Raw genomic sequence first — 18147 nt, 5'->3', positions numbered from 1 at the left:
GTATTAATTTAACATTAAACACCAGTTAAATCAAAACCGGTTCAATGTGCGGCTGGCCCCGGGCTCTCATGCAGTGTTTGAGGGGGACGGTGATTACTTTCAAGTAGCGAATTGGGACAGGGGGTAGATGGAAAGTCAATGAGTGCTGCATTTAACAAGAAGAGTGTGTGTGTGTGTTGAGCATCTGTTGCTTTTAGCACAAAGGAGAGATGTTCAGATGTTCATGTTGCTGAACTACAATACCACACAATGCACTTTCATCTCTATAAATGACCATAAATCAAAGCCTATAATACAGTGGTGCTGAGCATTACTCAGCTCCCATAACTATAGTAACACCCAAATGGTGTGGTCTGTACTCGGTAAGAACATACTATATTAAAAAGGTTTATTCTCCATCTTCACTATTTTCCTTTCCATTTCCATATATCCTAAATAAGTTTTCTGCTCTTCCTCCTTGTGGGTCTGTCAGCCCCACTGATGGACTGCAGGCACAGACAAACACAGAGGCCATAGGTCAGTGAGCCCAAGGATGGGGACCGCTGACGGGCTGCTAGGTGCTTTGGAGACATCACCAATGAAGCCTCACTCACACTCAATATTAATGCGTGTGAGAGAATCAAGAAGAACCGATGGATCTGCTTTGCTTTGCATTACATGCTCCTGCTTCGGGCAGCTGATAAATCCAGATTACCATGGAGAAATCTTAAAAACTAGATTTGGTCAATGGAAAGAAGTAGGAGAAGTTGGATTGTATCATCTGAATTAATCGGAATAATACATTGTATAGATCACGGTCTTATCTTTGTTGCAGTGCCCGCTTTCCTTTTCAGGTTATTATAATACGTAATATCGCATCACAAGCAAATTAGAAGCTAATAAATGCCTCGCACCAATGCTCATCCATGTGTCCGTGAGAAATGGAGTTTTAAAGATGTTTATTGTGTTTGATGTAGGAATGTGTACCTGTGGATTCACTCAGAATCAGAAATACTTTATTAATCCCCAAAGGGAAACTCAACTTTAAGGAAAGCGGTGTAACTGGATCATAACTTATTCATTCATACATTGAATGCTTGCTTTTTAAAGTATGGTGTGTTTTGTCACTGTATACATTTTGTGTTCACGTAATGTATAGGTGTTTATTGTTTGCTTGATCTTTGTGCTGTGCTGTCTTCTTTTCTTTTAAAAAATACGCTTTGAGGGGGCAGCTTCTAGTGCACCCAGTAAGAGTGTTCGCCCCATGTTGGCTGAGTCCTGCAGCGGCCCGGGTTGGAATCCGACCTGCGGCCCTTTGCTTTGTGTCATCCCCCATCTCTCTCCCCCTTTCGTGTCTGTCCGCTGTCACTTTAATAAAGGGAAATGCCCCAAAAAAGAATCTTTAAAAAAAAAAAAGCACTTTAGTAAAACAGCTCAATTTCACAGAATCATTTGCATTCTATGTTTACACGTCCTGTTCACAACCACGAACCTTTAACATTCTTTGTTGTGACTGACAATCCTGTTTCTTGACAATGCACATGCTGGCACATTTATATATCTCATATTAAACATCTGTAGGCAAGTTATACAGTGTATGCGTTAAATAGCCCTGAAAGTACAACTGTATAATGATTTTATATTTATGTTTAACAATCTGTCATTATTGCATTACAATCAAAAGCAACACATTCAAAACCAAAAACTCAACTCAAAGACAACAGAAATTCTTCAGCTAAGAAAGAGGGAAATGAAAGAGAGAGTTCTTTTTTTTTAACCAACTCAAACCTCTGGTGGTTTGTGAGCGTCGGATGCTGACTCAGTAACAAGTTCGCATGACCATGCTTGAAATTATTGGTAAACATAGCAGCCATCCATCCAAAGGGAGGCACCTATGATATGTAAAATCTTTGATTTAAAATAAGTGACAGATTATTATTTTATTGCAGTACAATACATATATCTGTGAAATCCAATCTCTCTATTGATGTGTTCGGCTTTGTTCATTTTTTTTTTTGTTAAAAAAATGTTGCTATGTACCCTGCAAGGAATAAAAACACTAAACTATTTCCAGTGCAAGTAAATTCAATCTATGTCTAAAGGAAAAAGCAATACAGCAGCATCAAAAAACTACAGTATTAGCTGAATGTGGAGGCTTGTGTACTCTAAAGAATATTGTTAAACCTTATTTAACATTAGATATGCAACATTCCTTAGACCTTATGAGTCCATATTATCATTTTAAATGGGTATTTATTTCGTTTTTATGAATACTTAATGATTAAAAAAAATTACAAAAGACAAATTCACATAAAAGTCCGGATTGATCTTGAGAATTTTGAAATTTTGTTTACAGAGGTCTGTAACAGAAAGGAGAAATAAAGTGAATTGCTACCATGACCATGAGCTGGGATGTAGTCTTCTGACTGCAAGATTATGCAACTGCACCCCCTACTGACCTAAAAGTTAGGGCTCAGAATCAAACATTGTTATTTAGTGCATCAGATCTCCCCCTGGGTCTGAATGTTAGAGAAGATACTGTTTCACTTTTGTGGGAAGGTGAAGGTTGGGAATCCCACCCAGTCTCTGCTTGCCCAGAGTTTTCCTGATGTAATTAGAGGAGACCCTCCTGGGCAGGCGTCAGGGCAGAGCAGCAGGAGCCATGACAGAGAGATGTTTTCTATTAGCTAGTGCTTTGCTTAGGGCACCAGCCTAATGTAAAGGCCGTCAGGCCACCTGGTTAGTTTTGGATTGAATACCTCCTGCTTGTCTCAGCATCCTCTCCACCGGGCTGTTGGAAGGTGCGAGGTCCACTGGCTGTTTGCCCTCTGAGTTCCTGAGTGTGCGATCGGCCCCGTGTTCAAGCAGGGCTGACACCATCTCAGGACTGGACAGACGGGCAGCAATGTGCAGCGGCGAGTCACCTGACACAATGCTGTTTACACTGGCACCTGAAGGAGAGCAGAGACTAATGAGGTATGATGTCATCATAATACATAACTCTCTAAGTAAGTGTTAATAATATCTGCAAAATTTACCAGTTGTTTTCATTTAAATACTTTTTTCTTCTGACCATATTAAAACTAAATATGTAGACACGTATTGAAGTGGTAACTCCTCCCTTTGACACAAACTGAGCTTTGATGAAGGTTTCAGAATACAAAAATTAGGATAAAGCATTGTTATTACATCAAATAAGTAAATATGTTGTATTATGTTATATACATTAGGGGTAAGATGTGCATTCACATTAGACTTCTTATGAACAAACTGTTATACAACTCCAATATTAATACAATTGATAGTCCCCTAATTAACCTAAACATATTCAGAGAGGTTTAAAGATAAAGGCATTCTCACCAAGTTGAAGCAGTTTCCACACAGAACTCAGATGCTGATTAGAGCAGGCAACGTGGAGAGGGAAACCTGATTGGTCAATATACTGATCCACATCTGCACTGTGCTGGACAAGAGGCTCAATGCACTCTGTATGACCTAGACAGAGTTATCACAATGTAAAGTACTTCAAAGGATGGGCTTTGAAAATGTGCATGTGCTTGGCGTCCTAAGAGAAAATGTGTATTAATTTTACTGTGCAGCTTAACACAACACCATTTTTTTATACATTTCTCAGATCTTTTATGATGTTTTGGCACTCTTAGTGCATTTTGTAATGATGGACAAAGCGGGTTCAGCCTAGATTGTCTGAGCATATGCGGTGGAATGTGACCTCTAACCTTTGGCTACAGCCCTGTGGATTGGAGAGCTGGTGTGGCTGGTCCCCAGGGGAGTTGCTCCTTTTTGAAGGAGCAGTGACACACAGGTCACATGGCCCCGGGAGCAAGCTTCTGACAGTGGCGTTTGTCCATCCACCGTCGAACTGTTTACCTGACATGGGTAAATATATTTTTGACACAAATCCTTTAAAGTCCGAATACAAACACATCAGTCAAAATAAACCAGATATATATGTATTTCTTTTTAGCAATTATCTGTAAAGTGATTATAATTTGAGTTGAGGTGGTTCGGGCATCTGGTAAGGATGCCTCCTGGGCGCCTCCCTAGGGAGGTGTTCCAGGCACGTCCAGCTGGGAGGAGGCCTCGGGGAAGACCCAGGACTAGGTGGCGAGATTATATCTCCAACCTGGCCTGGGAACGCCTCGGGATCCCCCAGTCGGAGCTGGTTGATGTGGCTCGGGAAAGGGAAGTTTGGGGTCCCCTGCTGGAGCTGCTGCCCCCGCGACCCGATACCGGATAAGCGGTCGAAGATGGATGGATGGATGGTGATTATAATTAACTAAACTGAAGCAGTAATGAGTTGAAGCTTTAATGTCACAAACAAACCCTCCACTGATTATATTTATACAATATTTACTGTGGATTAGCTATCAGACATGTAGTGCACTGTGGCGGACTAACAAGTAAGACTTTGTATCTTCAGCTTTGTTTTTGTTGATGTGCATGCATGGATGTTTCTGCATGTTCTTTGTCTATGTGTTGGGTTAATGTCTTACTAATATTCACCAAAACAAAGTTAAACCCGGCAATAATTGATTGGTTGCCTCCTAACTAGAGATTTCGAAATATCTTTAAAAGAAAGACCCAAAACGTAGTTTTTTTTTTGGGATCATCTTTGGTTTAGTTATATGTTCCCGAAAAAAAATCATAACCAGACAATTATGTCTAACTGACATTTGCCCCATTTTCCACCAGAAGCTTGGCACAAGCCATGTGGCCTTGTAAACATGCTCCATGGAGAGGAGAGACCTGGTTCAGAGTGTTCAGATTTACACATGCACCCTGTGAATAAAGCACAACACATAATAGATTAACTGGAACAGTGTAGATGCACTTTAGGAGTTTTGCTCCAAAATAAACTATTCATAACACAATGACACACAAGTTCAAAGTCTGTCTCTTAAGACATCATCAAGAATCAATATGACGCAAAACTTCTCCTAATGGATGCTTGTTATAACGATCTCTTCATGCAGTATACTGTAACCTACTATGTCCCATTACACTTTACCTGATCAATGAGTTTCTGCAGAGCAAGGACATGTCCATTAAAGGCAGCATTGTGAATCGGGGACCAGTCGCATTCAAAATCTAGGCGTACACATTAAAAAGTCAACCACAATCCACCCAGTACTGTCCTTTCCGATAACACAAATACGCATTAAAATGACATGTTGAAATGTGTTGTGAAAGGCAGTAAAACACCCCAGCTGCAGTGTCAGCATATGCTGCCTGTTGCTACTCACCACTCATCAGAGGGTTGGAGAAAAAAACAGCAGTTCCACTTTGACCTGTGGTGTCTCGCTGAGTCTCTTTGTCTCCAGCAGACATAGTTCCCAGCTCTGTTCCGAAAGCTGTTTTATGGTCAGATTGTTTTGCCTCACAGGTTTCTGTAACAGAGACTGAACCGTGAGTCAAAAAGAAGTTTGGTCCTGATCTGTTTTCAGTGTTTTGATGCTATGATGTCATTTCCTCTTTGACAAAGAAGTTGCCTACAGGAAACAGGCTGGTTAAAAAAAGCAGTTGGTTCTCAACCAATGAAGGTGCAGAGGGAGTGAGAGTGAGAATGCCTGTTAGGCAGGTCTATAATTTGAGTGTAATTTGACACTGTGCAGCCACACCCATCCTCTCCAGCAGAAGATGGGCGGTGTGGAGTTGGATGAGGATGAGTAAAGCTAAGGGAAAGGAACAAAACCTGCATGGATATAGTTCTGCTCCGATCTAAAGGCATTATGTACTATTCGTCATAATGAGTTCCTAAGTCTATAGACACTGTTTATCATTTGTTTCTGTTTGTACTTCTTCTACTGTGTCTGATTTAGGACAACTCAGCAGCACTTTTTAAACTCCTTTTAGATGATTCAAGTTTTTGTCCTTGGCTTGACTTTCATTAACAAAAATTTAGCAGTTGCTATACATTAAATTGTTAGATTAAAGTCGCTTTTAACTTTTTTTAACGTGCCTCAGCGATGATGTTGCTGCCACTGCAGAGACGTCACAGTTTTATTTCCAGACATTTAAAGTCAAAAATGTGTTTAGATGTTTGACCTTCCCTGTGGATGATGCAGAGCTTGACACCAAACGGCTCTTTTCACATTCATCTGTGTAAAGAGGGAAGGTTTCTCTTTGCTCACCTTAAAAATCTGAGTTTGATTTTGATTATTTTGGGACTTCAGTGTGATGTGGAAACTTGAAACCTCTTTTCAGACAACGGCATTGTGTCTTGTGTCCAGCAGTTCAACTTTTGAAACACTAAATATTTACATGTTCTGAGGTTCTGGATGTTTCAAAGAGGCAGAACAAATACAGTTTTTTAAACAATGTATAAGTATTTTTTGTTGTGATCAAATTTTTATTTATATAGTAAAAAGGGTTATATATTTATATATTTAGACACTATATGTATAAGTATTTTTAATCTACTATTTATCTAACATAATCAACAAATTATTATTCCAAGCAAAGTATTTTGATCTGTCTTAGAACGCGTCTGGAGGGGATCTTTCATTGCTTTTAACAGGTACATGAGATTTCTTACTTACTTTTATTCATTGTCATTTAATTCTAACAAACATAGTTTACTTTCATTTTGTGATGGCAATGACATTTAGTTTAGATAACAGTGAAAGGAAATATCCCAAAAATAAAAGTTGATTTAATTCCGTGTAGTCAAAAGTAATCTTAAATAAATGACTATTCTTGAGTAAAACACTGAACCCCTAGCAGCTCTGGCGTTGAGCCAACCTGACCTATGACTTCCCTCACATAGTAACCCACAACTTCTGTATCTTGATAATGACAAAGAATAGAATATAAAAAGTTGAATTATCATTGGACAGCAGCTGTCCATTAAAATTAGTCTGCAACTTACTTTCAGTGGTACACAAATAAACTGGCAGTACCCGTGAAGGCAAAAGACACAGAATAAAAAAAACAATAAATATAGTAAATACAATAATAAAAATCTGATACTGGACATTTGTATTTGCGGAAAGAATGCTATTGCTCCATTATTTGTTGGTGTTCATAAGTGTGGATGTGCGGGCCTTCATGGACCTGGATCGCCTCTCAGAGGACAGCAGGGTGAAGAAGTGGATGGCTGGGTGGGAGGAGTCCTGGGTGATGCTTTTGGCCCGATGCAACTATAGCCCTGTAAATGTCTTCAAGGGTGGGTAGTTGTGTGTTTCTGATACCCTGTGCAGTTTTAGTGAAATAAATCCAATTCCGCCAGTTTTGTTATGAAACTAACTCCTGTGCTTACTGATCTAGTCTAGTAATGGTACTGCTTCATGTGTGTTATGAATATACAGTACTACAACAATGTGTAATGGTATTAGCTATGTCTTTCCCCACACAACTATTACCAAATGCAGGGCAACATCAATACATGCTGTGTTCTGGGCACTACAATCACGTTGCATGCCGACCAGCAGAGGGCAGCAACCGAGAGCAGACATCAACTGTCTTCCTCAGGGAGTTGTTAATCCCTGGCAGCAGGCTACAAGCTTGACGTGCAATTGACTTTGTGCCTTGTCAGAGAAGGTGCGTATGGATTAGAATGCCATTACAAACTCAATGAATGCCCTCTCTGTAGGACTGAATAATGAAAGCCCTTGATGCTTTGTTTCCCAAATAAATCAGCTTCAAATGTCCATCCATTTTCTCTGATTTCTCTGTTCAAGCAAGCAGCTCCAACAGCTGCCATGACCTCTCCTGTATCTGGACGGGGTGAACGCATGCTGCATGCACATTAGAATGGAAATGATATCAGATATAGGCTTTTGGTCCTGGTGCAAGTCTCAGCTAACCTATGCAAGGGCCTTGTCATTAAGAATCTGGGGATGGGACACATTTATTTGTAGGCTTTCCATTTCTCTTTATTCCTCAAGCATTTACTTTTGTTGCACCAACTTAACTAAACAAAGATAAAACAGGACGTTGTTTGAATTTTGTGTTCACCTGCAAATCAATCATTTTATAAGACTGTTGCAACATACTGTGCATGCTTTCTGGATTACAACTTGAAAGTCAGTCCAACAGTCTCATCAAAGCATGACACAGGCTCTTTTTATGCTGTGATCCATTTAGAAAACTATACAGAAGTCTGTTTCTGTTATCACAAAATCATGAGCCACAAATAGCACAAGTGGTCGATATAGAGGACAGGCAGGGTTATCAAGTTGGTCTCCCACTGGTGAGTTTGGCCCACATCACCTCCAAAAGGCATAACATGTAACATTTATGTAATTATATCCCGGATTGCAACCACACACAGTGAGGAAAATAGGACGGATGGGTGGCCTTTAACCAACCACATATACCCAATCACAATCTAAATTCCAAATATTTTATGATATATTCACTCATTACTATATTGTATTTATCGGATGTGTTCATGTGCTTAGTGTTTCTGTTTTCTGATGCACAACCAATTGCCTAGCAACAAATTGAGTGTTATTGTGTAATGAATGATTGATCGTTTTGCTATATGAAAATACATTATACAGTGCCTACATACATATTATTTTCTGTATATTAAATATTAAAGTTATCATATAGACCTGTAGATTAATGATTTTCCCTCAGGGGTAAAATCATGTATATGAAATAAAAATGTGTATTATAATTTTATTGGAGTGTATTTTTATCAAGGATACGGAAGGGGCCAAGTAATTACTGCAACATACTGTGCTTAAATTAACTAATTAAAAGATACAGTAGCTTGCTGAACCACCTCACTTCCGACCTAAATCACACAACAGTCCCTTGTAGGCTTCTTGTATTGTGGCACAGTTAAACTGCAGGGATTAAATAGAAGCACATGATGATTCAACCCCGTGATTTCTCAGAGTCGGCTCATGTACCCGATCATTTACTCTCCTTTTTTGTCTTTTTCTTCTTTCTCCTTATACCGCAGCCCGCTTCTTTATTTCTCTCTCCAACTCTCTCCCCCAGTGCGTAATGGCTTCTCCCCGGCTGGAGACTTTCTGCTGCCCGAATCGGGACGCAGCGACAGAGTTTGTGGTCACCTTCCAGCCCGTCTTGTTCGGGGCTTTAGGTCTTGGAAGCGCGACTCTGAGTCTCATCTTTGCTGTTTTACAAATTCTGCCAAAACGCAAGGGATACAGAAGACTCGGACAGTACCCGCTGCCCAGGCCCGCGTCCTCCTCACGGATATTGTTCATCATCAGTATATGTGACATACTGGGATGCACAGGTAAAACAGAACTAACTGCTGGTGCAGGCCGAATGTTAATCACAGCTGAGAGAAAAGAGAGAGAAGTGGTTTTTTTAACGCTGTGTTGCTTGCTGGATCAAGTTATGCACGCAAATATGTTGTTTTTAACCCTTTAGAGGCACCACATGTTGCCCATCTGACCTGTTTATGCAAACAGAGGGCACACAAACAACTTTTTTACAGCTATGAAACATGGTGTTAACTTTGAATCTCTCCACATTTAAGCTTTTGCAACACTTTCAGTCATAAAACATGTTAATACAAGTCAATAATACAAATGTTGACAAATGTTGAAACTTCCAAACTGATCTATTGCAAATCTGAGCTCAAGAGACTTTGATTAAGTTTGTACAAAATACATTTTTAAAGGGACAGTTCACCCCCAAATCAAAAAAATACATATTTTGCGTCTTACCTGAGGTGCAATTTAGCAATCTTGATTGCTTTGGTGTGAGTTGCCCAGTTTAGGAGATATCTGCCATGGAGACGTCTGCCTTCTCTCCAGTATGATGGAACTGGGCGGCACTCACCTTTTGGTGCTCAAAATAAACAATACATTAAAAAAACTCAACTGCAATGTCTCTTTCCAGAACTTCAATTCAATCAATCAATGTATGAATTTGTCACGTGAGATTATTCATAAAAGATAATCCACAGACCTGGTTGTGAGCAGTTTCATGTAGGAAGTATTTTCTTTCTACTGAACCCTACCCACCAACCATGTCCCCAGGTAGAAAGAACCGTACTTATGGACAAGAGGCTGTCCTCCTTGGCGGAGCTGTAGCGCTACCTAGCTCAGGTGAGCTAGCATCATCGGTTAGCTACAGTTATAGCCCGGCCGTGGAGGACGCCATCGATGTTTACATCTCGCCCTGTCACAAGCATGAGTCCTCTCACTGAGATGATGCTTCCTTCTGTGCAGTGATACAGTACGGCACATAGAGCGTGGCAGTGTGGTAGAAAGAAAATGTATCCTACATGAAACTGTTGACAACAAGGTCTATGGAATCATCAATGGGTCATGATTTATGGAAAGATTGCTGCTGAGTTTTTCAAATGTATTTCTCTGATGCTTTGAGCACCACAAGCGGAGTGACATTTTGTTTCATTATACTGGAGAGAAGGCCTCTCTACGGCCAAGATCTCACACACTGTGCAACTCACACCAAAACCATCTAGATTGATACATAGCTTTACATGTAAGTGGAAATATGTGTATTTTTGATTTTGGAAAAACGGGCCCTTTAAAATTCTGAAGCAGCTCATTGAAACAAAATCATGAATCACGATCCTCACATGTGAGTAATGAATGACTCCTGACCACTGCAAACTTTTTTTTTTGTTGATCTGAATGCAGCATTGTTATTAAAGCAACCAATTGTCACACATTTTATAACACACAAAAGGCAGTGGATTATTTTTAGATTGTTGCACTGCATCAGAACCACTGGGAACCTTGAGCTGGTCATTCATCACTTTACCTCTGCACTTGGTGAAAGAAAAGGCATATAAAGTTGTATTTCTATTTGTACTCAGTGCCCAGCGAGATTCATCCACAACTGCAAACTAACAGCTTGAAGCACACCCCAGACACAATTTTAAAAGAAATACACAACAGGGTGTAGTCTGCATCACATTAAGATTCTGGGAGAGCGCCCGTTGTTCCGCTCCACAGTGAAGTCTCATGTAGGAAATGGAAACTCCCTTTTAAAACACACCTGGAGGTGGTTCATATTTCCATGACATAAAGCTGCTATTAAAAGGGCTCCCATGACAGAATCTAATTATTTAACACAGTTTATAATACAGAGTGTAATGATGTTTTTATTGTTAATTAAAACCAGACCAATTTCACATCCCCTGTTCATTTGTTTTGCTCTCTTTGTTTGTTAGTTTGTTCCACTTTCTTTCGTCAAAGCAGGATTTGTCTAATTTGCTTAACAGGGAACAATCAGAGCTCACGTGTTGTTTTCCTCCTCCAGGTATCATTGTAAGGTCATCTATTTGGCTGGGCCTGCCCAACATCATCGACCGCGTCTCAGTGGCCAACAGCACAGAAGCCTGGCCAGAGGTCTTCTGTGTTGGCAGTGCAGTACGTACGGTGCTCTTTGACAAAACATTACCTTATTACGTTTCATTTTTATTGTAATTTAATTTATACTTTTTATTGATCCCCAGTGGGGAGATTACAATATGTATTCAGTCTGTTGTTAGAACACACTGCACACAGGCCTGAAAGACACTCACATGCTCAAAAATGGACAGATGTCAGAGTGTGTGGGGGCTGCGACGGCTGGACAGGCCTGAGCAGTTAGGGGGCGGGGGGGGGAGCTTGCGCATCTTGGCTGTGCCCAGGAGGCAAACTGGCACCTCTCCAATTACCAGTCCACACACCGTAGTTATTTTCATACGGGGACTTGAACCAGCTACTGCCACCCCTTGATTCAACAATCAAACCGTTTAACTTAGCCTTTATGCGAGAAAATGCACCATAGATATTGTTTAAGTACAGCTTTATGATTGACAGATGACAGGAAGGGGACTATAGTGGAAAAACTCATTCTGTTTATTATTAATCATGTGTGACCCTGGAAAATCAGGGTTTCATGCGTGCTTAATAAGCATGTGCAAAGCTGACCATAAAATAACGTCACAGATAACAGATTAACCCCAAAAGCGAGGCTCAATTACTCGCGCTTCTTATTGTCTGAATGATCAGAACTGTGACCTGTATTGTAAGTATTCAATTTATGTGTTACAGATGTGGATCCAGTTGTTTTTCAGCGCTTCTTTCTGGTGGACGTTTTGTTATGCTGTTGACGTCTTCCTGGTGGTAAAAACGTCTGCAGGAATCAGGTAGTCCTCTCCCGTTCCACTTAAAATTCATTATCACCTCATCCTCTCCTTCTATAGATACACAACAAAGCAGGAAGCTTCAAACTGAGCTGATAATATGTCATTTACAACAAGCACAGCGTGTGAAACATCTTCCTCACTTATTTTTACTTTGTACTATAGATGTGATGCTTCTTTTTTGTCTCATGACTCCATTTGCAAACACCATGAGAGTGTTTCTTGTGTTTCAATGGGCTAACAGTATCCTCAAGATAAAGAGCTGCAGCATGTGTTGTGATCTCAGTCTCATGACTTGTTTCTTTCCACATCAGCACCATTATCCTCTACCACATGATTACGTGGGGCCTGGCTGTGCTGTTGTGTGTTGAAGGAGTGGCCATGCTCTATTACCCCTCCATCTCTGAGTAAGACGCTTTGTTGTTTCTTTCAATGCACTGTCAAGCACCTTCTGTCAGCATTAGTCACTGTCTTTTTCTCCTGCAAGAGCTTGAGACTATCAGGAAAGACCGTGGATAACTTGTACGTGGATGACAGTACCTCTGTTTAGCACGATATAGCTGCGATTCCTAATGCTAATTTAATTGTTTTGTTGCAGTTGTGAGCAAGGACTCCAGCATGCCATCCCCCACTATGTCACCACGTACGCACCGATGCTGCTCGTCCTCGTAGCCAATCCCGTCTTCTTTAATCGGACTATATCTGCAGGTCACTTCTCTGCTCTCAAATATCTGTATGTCAAATGTATTCTTACACATTCACAGGGACTTAAATATCCATCTCTCTCATCTTTCCGATTTAGTGACATCTTTGCTAAAAGGACGACAAGGAATCTACACGGAAAATGAGAGACGGCTGGCCAATGAGATAAAAATACGCTTCTTTAAAATAATGCTGGTGTTCTTTATTTGGTATGTTACCATTCTTTATCAACGGGGTAATATCAAATAGTTTTTGTTACTCCCCTTATTTGCTTTCTTGCCAAGAGTTAGGTGATATTGTAGCTTCATGTTTATCATACAGATTTAAGAGTGGTATCAGTCGGCAGACGGTTAGCTTAGCTTAGCATAAAGACTGCAAACAGGGCAAACAGATAGCCTGGCTCAACACCCACCAGGACCTCTAAAGCTCACTAATTAATAACAGGAATGGATACATCCTGGATTTCCTGCATTAATTCATGCATTAAAGGACCAGTGTCTAGGATTTAGAGGCAACTAGGGGTAAGGTTGCCGATTGCATCCAAGTGAATACCTCTCCCCTCATCCCTTTCGATGCATGTAGTAGAACCTACAGTGGGCTTCAAGTAATGTAAAAACGTGAAAGGCCCACTCTGGAGCCAGTGAAAACCCAAACACAACAGTACGTTAGAAACCTGGCAGTGCAACATGGCGGACTTCAAGGAAAAGAACTCGCTCCATATGTTGAAATGAAGGGCTCATTCTAAGCTAATGAACACACATTGAGTCTTAGTTTCAGGTGATTATAAATGAATAAAAAACTTTATTATGAGTATCATATTCCATTTGTGCCAAAAGTTCCCATTAAATCATATGCACAAATCTTTTAAACCATCATAAGTCATTCATTGGTTAGTGGCGGCCAAATGAAGCTTTATGAACCTTTTTTTTCTTTTTTTCTGAGCCCACTAGATGGGGCTTTCTCTTCAACAAAGGGTTGAAAACACAGTGAATGGCCATTCCTTTAACCTTTTTCTTTGAACAGACGGGCCACATAGTGAGCTCAGAAAATTAAGAAAACGGGTCAAGAAGCTTCATTTGGCCCCCACTAACATTGGTTAAGCATTGCTTATGATTTGTATAAGTGTGACCGAGATCATTTATAATGGAGCCATCTTGCTGTTGTGTAACTCTCGCATTAATGTGACTCTCACAAGGCAAATCCATGAATACTTCAATCCAGTCCAATCCAATCCACTTTGTTTATACAGCACAATTTTAACAAACACAAGCTTTCCAAAGTGCTGCACATAAAAGATAATACAAAATAAATAGATAATGAAATAAAAGCACAATAAAAAGATGAGGTACCAAATATAAAGATTAAAGTAATAAAATACAAATAAAATAAAATAAATAGAAAAAATGACTAAAATGCACTGCAAGCATATGGTAAAAATATGCAAATATACACATAAGATCAACACTCTACCCGGTGTTAAAAGCCAAAGAAAAGAGGCCTGTCTGATCTGAAGAGGCAACACATTCCAATGTGCTAGACCTCAATCGAGGGGAAACTAATCAACCATTGTTAGGATATCAGCCGCATATTCATTCAATGAAAATAATGTTGTTTTTTTGTTAGTCAACAACAATTAATCAAATTTTAAAGTCTTATTGAGAGGGACTTGTCAAAAGCTAATGAGACATATTGTTGTTTTAGCTGGGTTCCCAACATCATCAATGAGAGCCTCCTCTTCTACCTGGAGATGCAGACAGACATCAATGACAACGGTTTCAGGAATATCAGAAATGCTTCCCTCATCACATGGTTTATCATGGTAGGTTGAAAACATTAAGAGAGAACAAAGAACAGTTTTATCAGTGTCTAACACCTTCAATTCTTCTGCATTTGGACTCTTTCAGGGTATCCTGAACCCCATGCAAGCTTTTCTCAACACCCTGGCCTTTCACGGCTGGACAGGCTTCGATGTGGACTTCAGACTGCAGCGGAGCAGAGAGCTGGCCTGGGACTCAGCTTCTACTTCAGTGCCTAACGCAGCAGGCCATACCACAGTGGGTGCAACTCTGCTCTACCAGAGTCACGTCCAGGAAGCCAAGAAGAACATGATGAGCAACGGACAGCACCACTCTGACGCCATCAGCGTCTTATCAGAAGGTAATTGGGCAGTATCAGACAGTAACAACTCACCTGTATATCAGGGCTGGTAAAGCTCTAAAGCGTCAGCATCCTGTGTGGCGCATGGTGTCTCCTGATTGCTGGACTGCCTCTTCTTAATATGCAATATATATTTTCTTTGGATGACATCATTATGGCATGATATCCTCCACTGAGGAATCTGCTCCATGGTAATAAAGTAAATTCAATGCCAAAGCTCTGGTGACATTGACTAGGACACTTGTCTCCTGGGTCACAATTGAAAATGAACACTGTTATGACCCATTTGTAGTTTTCTTTTTTGTTGTTTTTTTAATATATTTTTTTTGTATTCCTACTGGATGCACTAATGAAGCATGTAGTTTTAGAAAAAATGCAGTTTTTGTTAATAATTAACTGACAAACACAGGTTTTGCTACACTTTTTGCATTTGTTTGTTCCATCGTGACAGGGCATCCCTTTTAATTTGCAACGTCCTAAGTGTAAATTCTGACCTTCTTATGGGTGCTGTTATGCCAAGTTATCACACAGAGCTTTAAGTGTCATTGTTGACATGCATAAAATGATATGCAGAGAGCAATGGCAAATCGGTTGAATTTTTAGATGAAGCAGGTAAAATATACTCAGTTTGCAACGTTTTGGGTACACCTAACCAAACCTAATACAGTTAGGAGCCCTGCAATACATCTTCATTAAGGTTATAATCAGTTTGCTGAAGCTGTAAGAAATCAACTTATAGTTGTATAGTATAAAGGCTGAAGAATGTGCTGTTGAATTGTGTTGCATAATACTGAGAGGTGAGTTTACACTCATTGATATAAATGTGGGGAACAGCCAACACTAGGACCTATAAAGGTAGGAGTGTACAAGACTACTTTGGATTTAGCCAGGTGTACCTAATAAACTGGCACAGAGTGTAGATTGAACACTGATGTGCGTTTACTGGATAAAAATATCAATATTTATACTCTCATTCTAGTAACACTGACTGATGTGAGGCCTTTTTCATGTCACAAGCAGGGAAGACAGCTACGGGTGATCTACTATGTCTAAAAAGTCTGCTGTGAAAATAGCCTGTAAGATACTATTTAATGAATTTTGGGATGATTTTGTAAAGCATTTGATACCATTTTTTGTGCACATGTACAAAGGCTATTCAATGTTTTTGTGTCACCATGACAAGTCTTCAGAAATAAAGTTAATCTTTTAAAGGATTTATGTTTTTCATTCATTTAAATAGCCACCCCCAATTCTAAGATGCAATTCATCAACAATTTCCACCTTAAAGACTGCATTTGCAAGATATGCATTAAAATTCCCAAAATACATTTTTGAATCCATTTATTTGCACATTTGTGATGGAGGTGTGTATCAAAACAAGATCAACATCTCAGTGGATGAGCAGTTTTACATGCTGTGAAGGTGTCATGTGCAGTCCCACCCAGTAATCTACCCCTATTTTGTCTTGCTAGGTTCAGACTCTAGTACAGTTGAAATCCACATTTCCAGCGAGCTACGAGACTATGAGGAAGTAGACGCTGATGGAGAATCCTTGGAGAACTCTGTGAGGCACTAGCTGGGGGTGATCAAGAACCCACCTCCCTCTACTTTTCCTGTGTTATATTGTTCTTTTAGTTAGTCTTTTTTTTTAGTCTCATCTTAGCCTCTATTATCCCACTGAGATTTCCCCCACATATTAACTAGTCATGAGATTTCATTAGTTGGTAAAACAAAATAAGTCAAATTCTTGATTCTAAGCCTTTTATTCCTTCCTAAGCTTTTTAAATCTGTCTGCAGAACAGTACAGTAACATTCAAAGCTATCAACAGTACAGCAGCATAAGAGTTCAAATCTACTTCACTGTCTCTTATAGCAGTCAGTCAAAAAAAACATGACATTTTTTTGGTTAATAACTTGCTGAACTTTAAAAGTGCCTTAAGTGCTTGAGGAACGATTTCATCTGACTACTGTCATTAAGTTCTCAAATGCAGAATGTAATAAGCCAATGAGTTGTTTTTTTTTAAGTTACTGTATTTCTAGTTGTCCATCTTGTATTTTTGCACACATCTATTTTATACTATATTAAATTCCCAAAATATTTCGTAAGGTTTTGTTGGTGACAATTTGTTATTGTCTTTTGAGTGACTAACAAAATACTCCTGAGCTAAGAAAAACAAAATTCAAGAGACACAGGCTCCATGGTTTCTGATATCAAAATAGAGTGATTTATTTGAGACACTGAATGACTTTAAATTTTTGTCTTGGAAAACAGATGACTGCACCCTGGACCGGGGTGTGAGAGAGAGATATTAGCCGTCACAGCACATAGTCCTTACCGGGCTCCTAAGCATGCCAAGAATGGCCACCAACCCACAGCCCAATTCTCAGTCTGACACAGACAATAATGGCTCTCAGCAAATGAAAAAGTAAGAAAACAATGAACCACCTATTAACATCCAATTGTGACATTAAAAATAGAGAAAAAAAAAGCATTGGCCCCTCAATTTTCAGCTAAATCTTAACATTTGCTGAACCCACCATTACAAAAAGTGCACTTCACATTGCTCAAGCAGACGTTGACTAAAAGGGACCAGAAAACAAGGCAAATCAAAGTAGTGGCAAGGAAGTTTGAAGATACTGTCTTTTCAATGACATCCCAGTAAACAGATGGAGCCACTCTTACAGCACACTGAAGAAGCTCAGCCCAAAACACGGGCATTGTCGGCGGGACTTAACAAGACCAGCATAGCTCTTTTTTTAAGCAACAGCTGCACTTTTCCTTGACCTCCCCCTTCTAGTCAAAAGATTGATCAGAGGAAAGTGCCAAAGAGAAACCATGCTAAATAAGCTGTAGTTGTTTTCCCTGCTCAGGTCTGCATGATACTCCTAACATTGATTCTGTGATGTCCTGTTCCACATACAATGCAACGTTTTGGCAGAAGCCAGGCAGGTGACTGTGATGACTGTTCTCTCCCATATTGTTGACCAGATAATTCCCTGAATGCCGGTAATGAGGTGCTCATTTCTTCCATGGCTTTCAGGGATCAATAGTGGAAAGCAAAGCTGCTTAACATATCTGTGTCAACGCCATTTGTGATTCACTGAAAAAAAGAATCAACTAGATGCATTGGATATGATTTGCCCAGTTGAAAAAGTCTGTAAAAAAAGAAGAAGCTGATGCCACATGCACTTCATTTAAA

The 18147-nt window shown here is 39.8% G+C and overlaps 2 protein-coding genes across 2 annotated transcripts; one reads left to right on the top strand and one right to left on the bottom strand.

Moving 5' to 3' along the window:
* Positions 1-2108: 2108 nt before the first annotated feature.
* On the bottom strand, positions 2109-5682 carry LOC117953524 (ankyrin repeat and SOCS box protein 9-like). Its single transcript, XM_034886643.1, has 7 exons — positions 5244-5682; positions 5009-5088; positions 4672-4779; positions 3717-3867; positions 3340-3474; positions 2739-2930; positions 2109-2608 (listed from the first exon to the last, which is right to left on the bottom strand). Exons 1-7 carry the CDS (start codon positions 5326-5328, stop codon positions 2523-2525), a joined length of 837 nt encoding a protein of 278 aa, XP_034742534.1. The 5' UTR covers positions 5329-5682; the 3' UTR covers positions 2109-2522.
* gpr143 (G protein-coupled receptor 143) lies at positions 2869-18045 on the top strand. The gene is made up of 10 exons (XM_034886642.1): positions 2869-2955; positions 8953-9214; positions 11218-11327; positions 11997-12091; positions 12403-12495; positions 12687-12796; positions 12891-12999; positions 14492-14609; positions 14695-14947; positions 16420-18045. Exons 2-10 carry the CDS (start codon positions 8959-8961, stop codon positions 16521-16523), a joined length of 1248 nt encoding a protein of 415 aa, XP_034742533.1. The 5' UTR covers positions 2869-2955; positions 8953-8958; the 3' UTR covers positions 16524-18045.
* Positions 18046-18147: the final 102 nt, after the last annotated feature.

Source organism: Etheostoma cragini, chromosome 11 (genome assembly GCF_013103735.1).
Source record: "Etheostoma cragini isolate CJK2018 chromosome 11, CSU_Ecrag_1.0, whole genome shotgun sequence".
NCBI classification, from domain to species: domain Eukaryota; kingdom Metazoa; phylum Chordata; class Actinopteri; order Perciformes; family Percidae; genus Etheostoma; species Etheostoma cragini.
The sequence above is the reverse complement of the archived record's forward strand: the minus strand, read 5'-3'. Positions and strand labels throughout refer to the sequence as shown.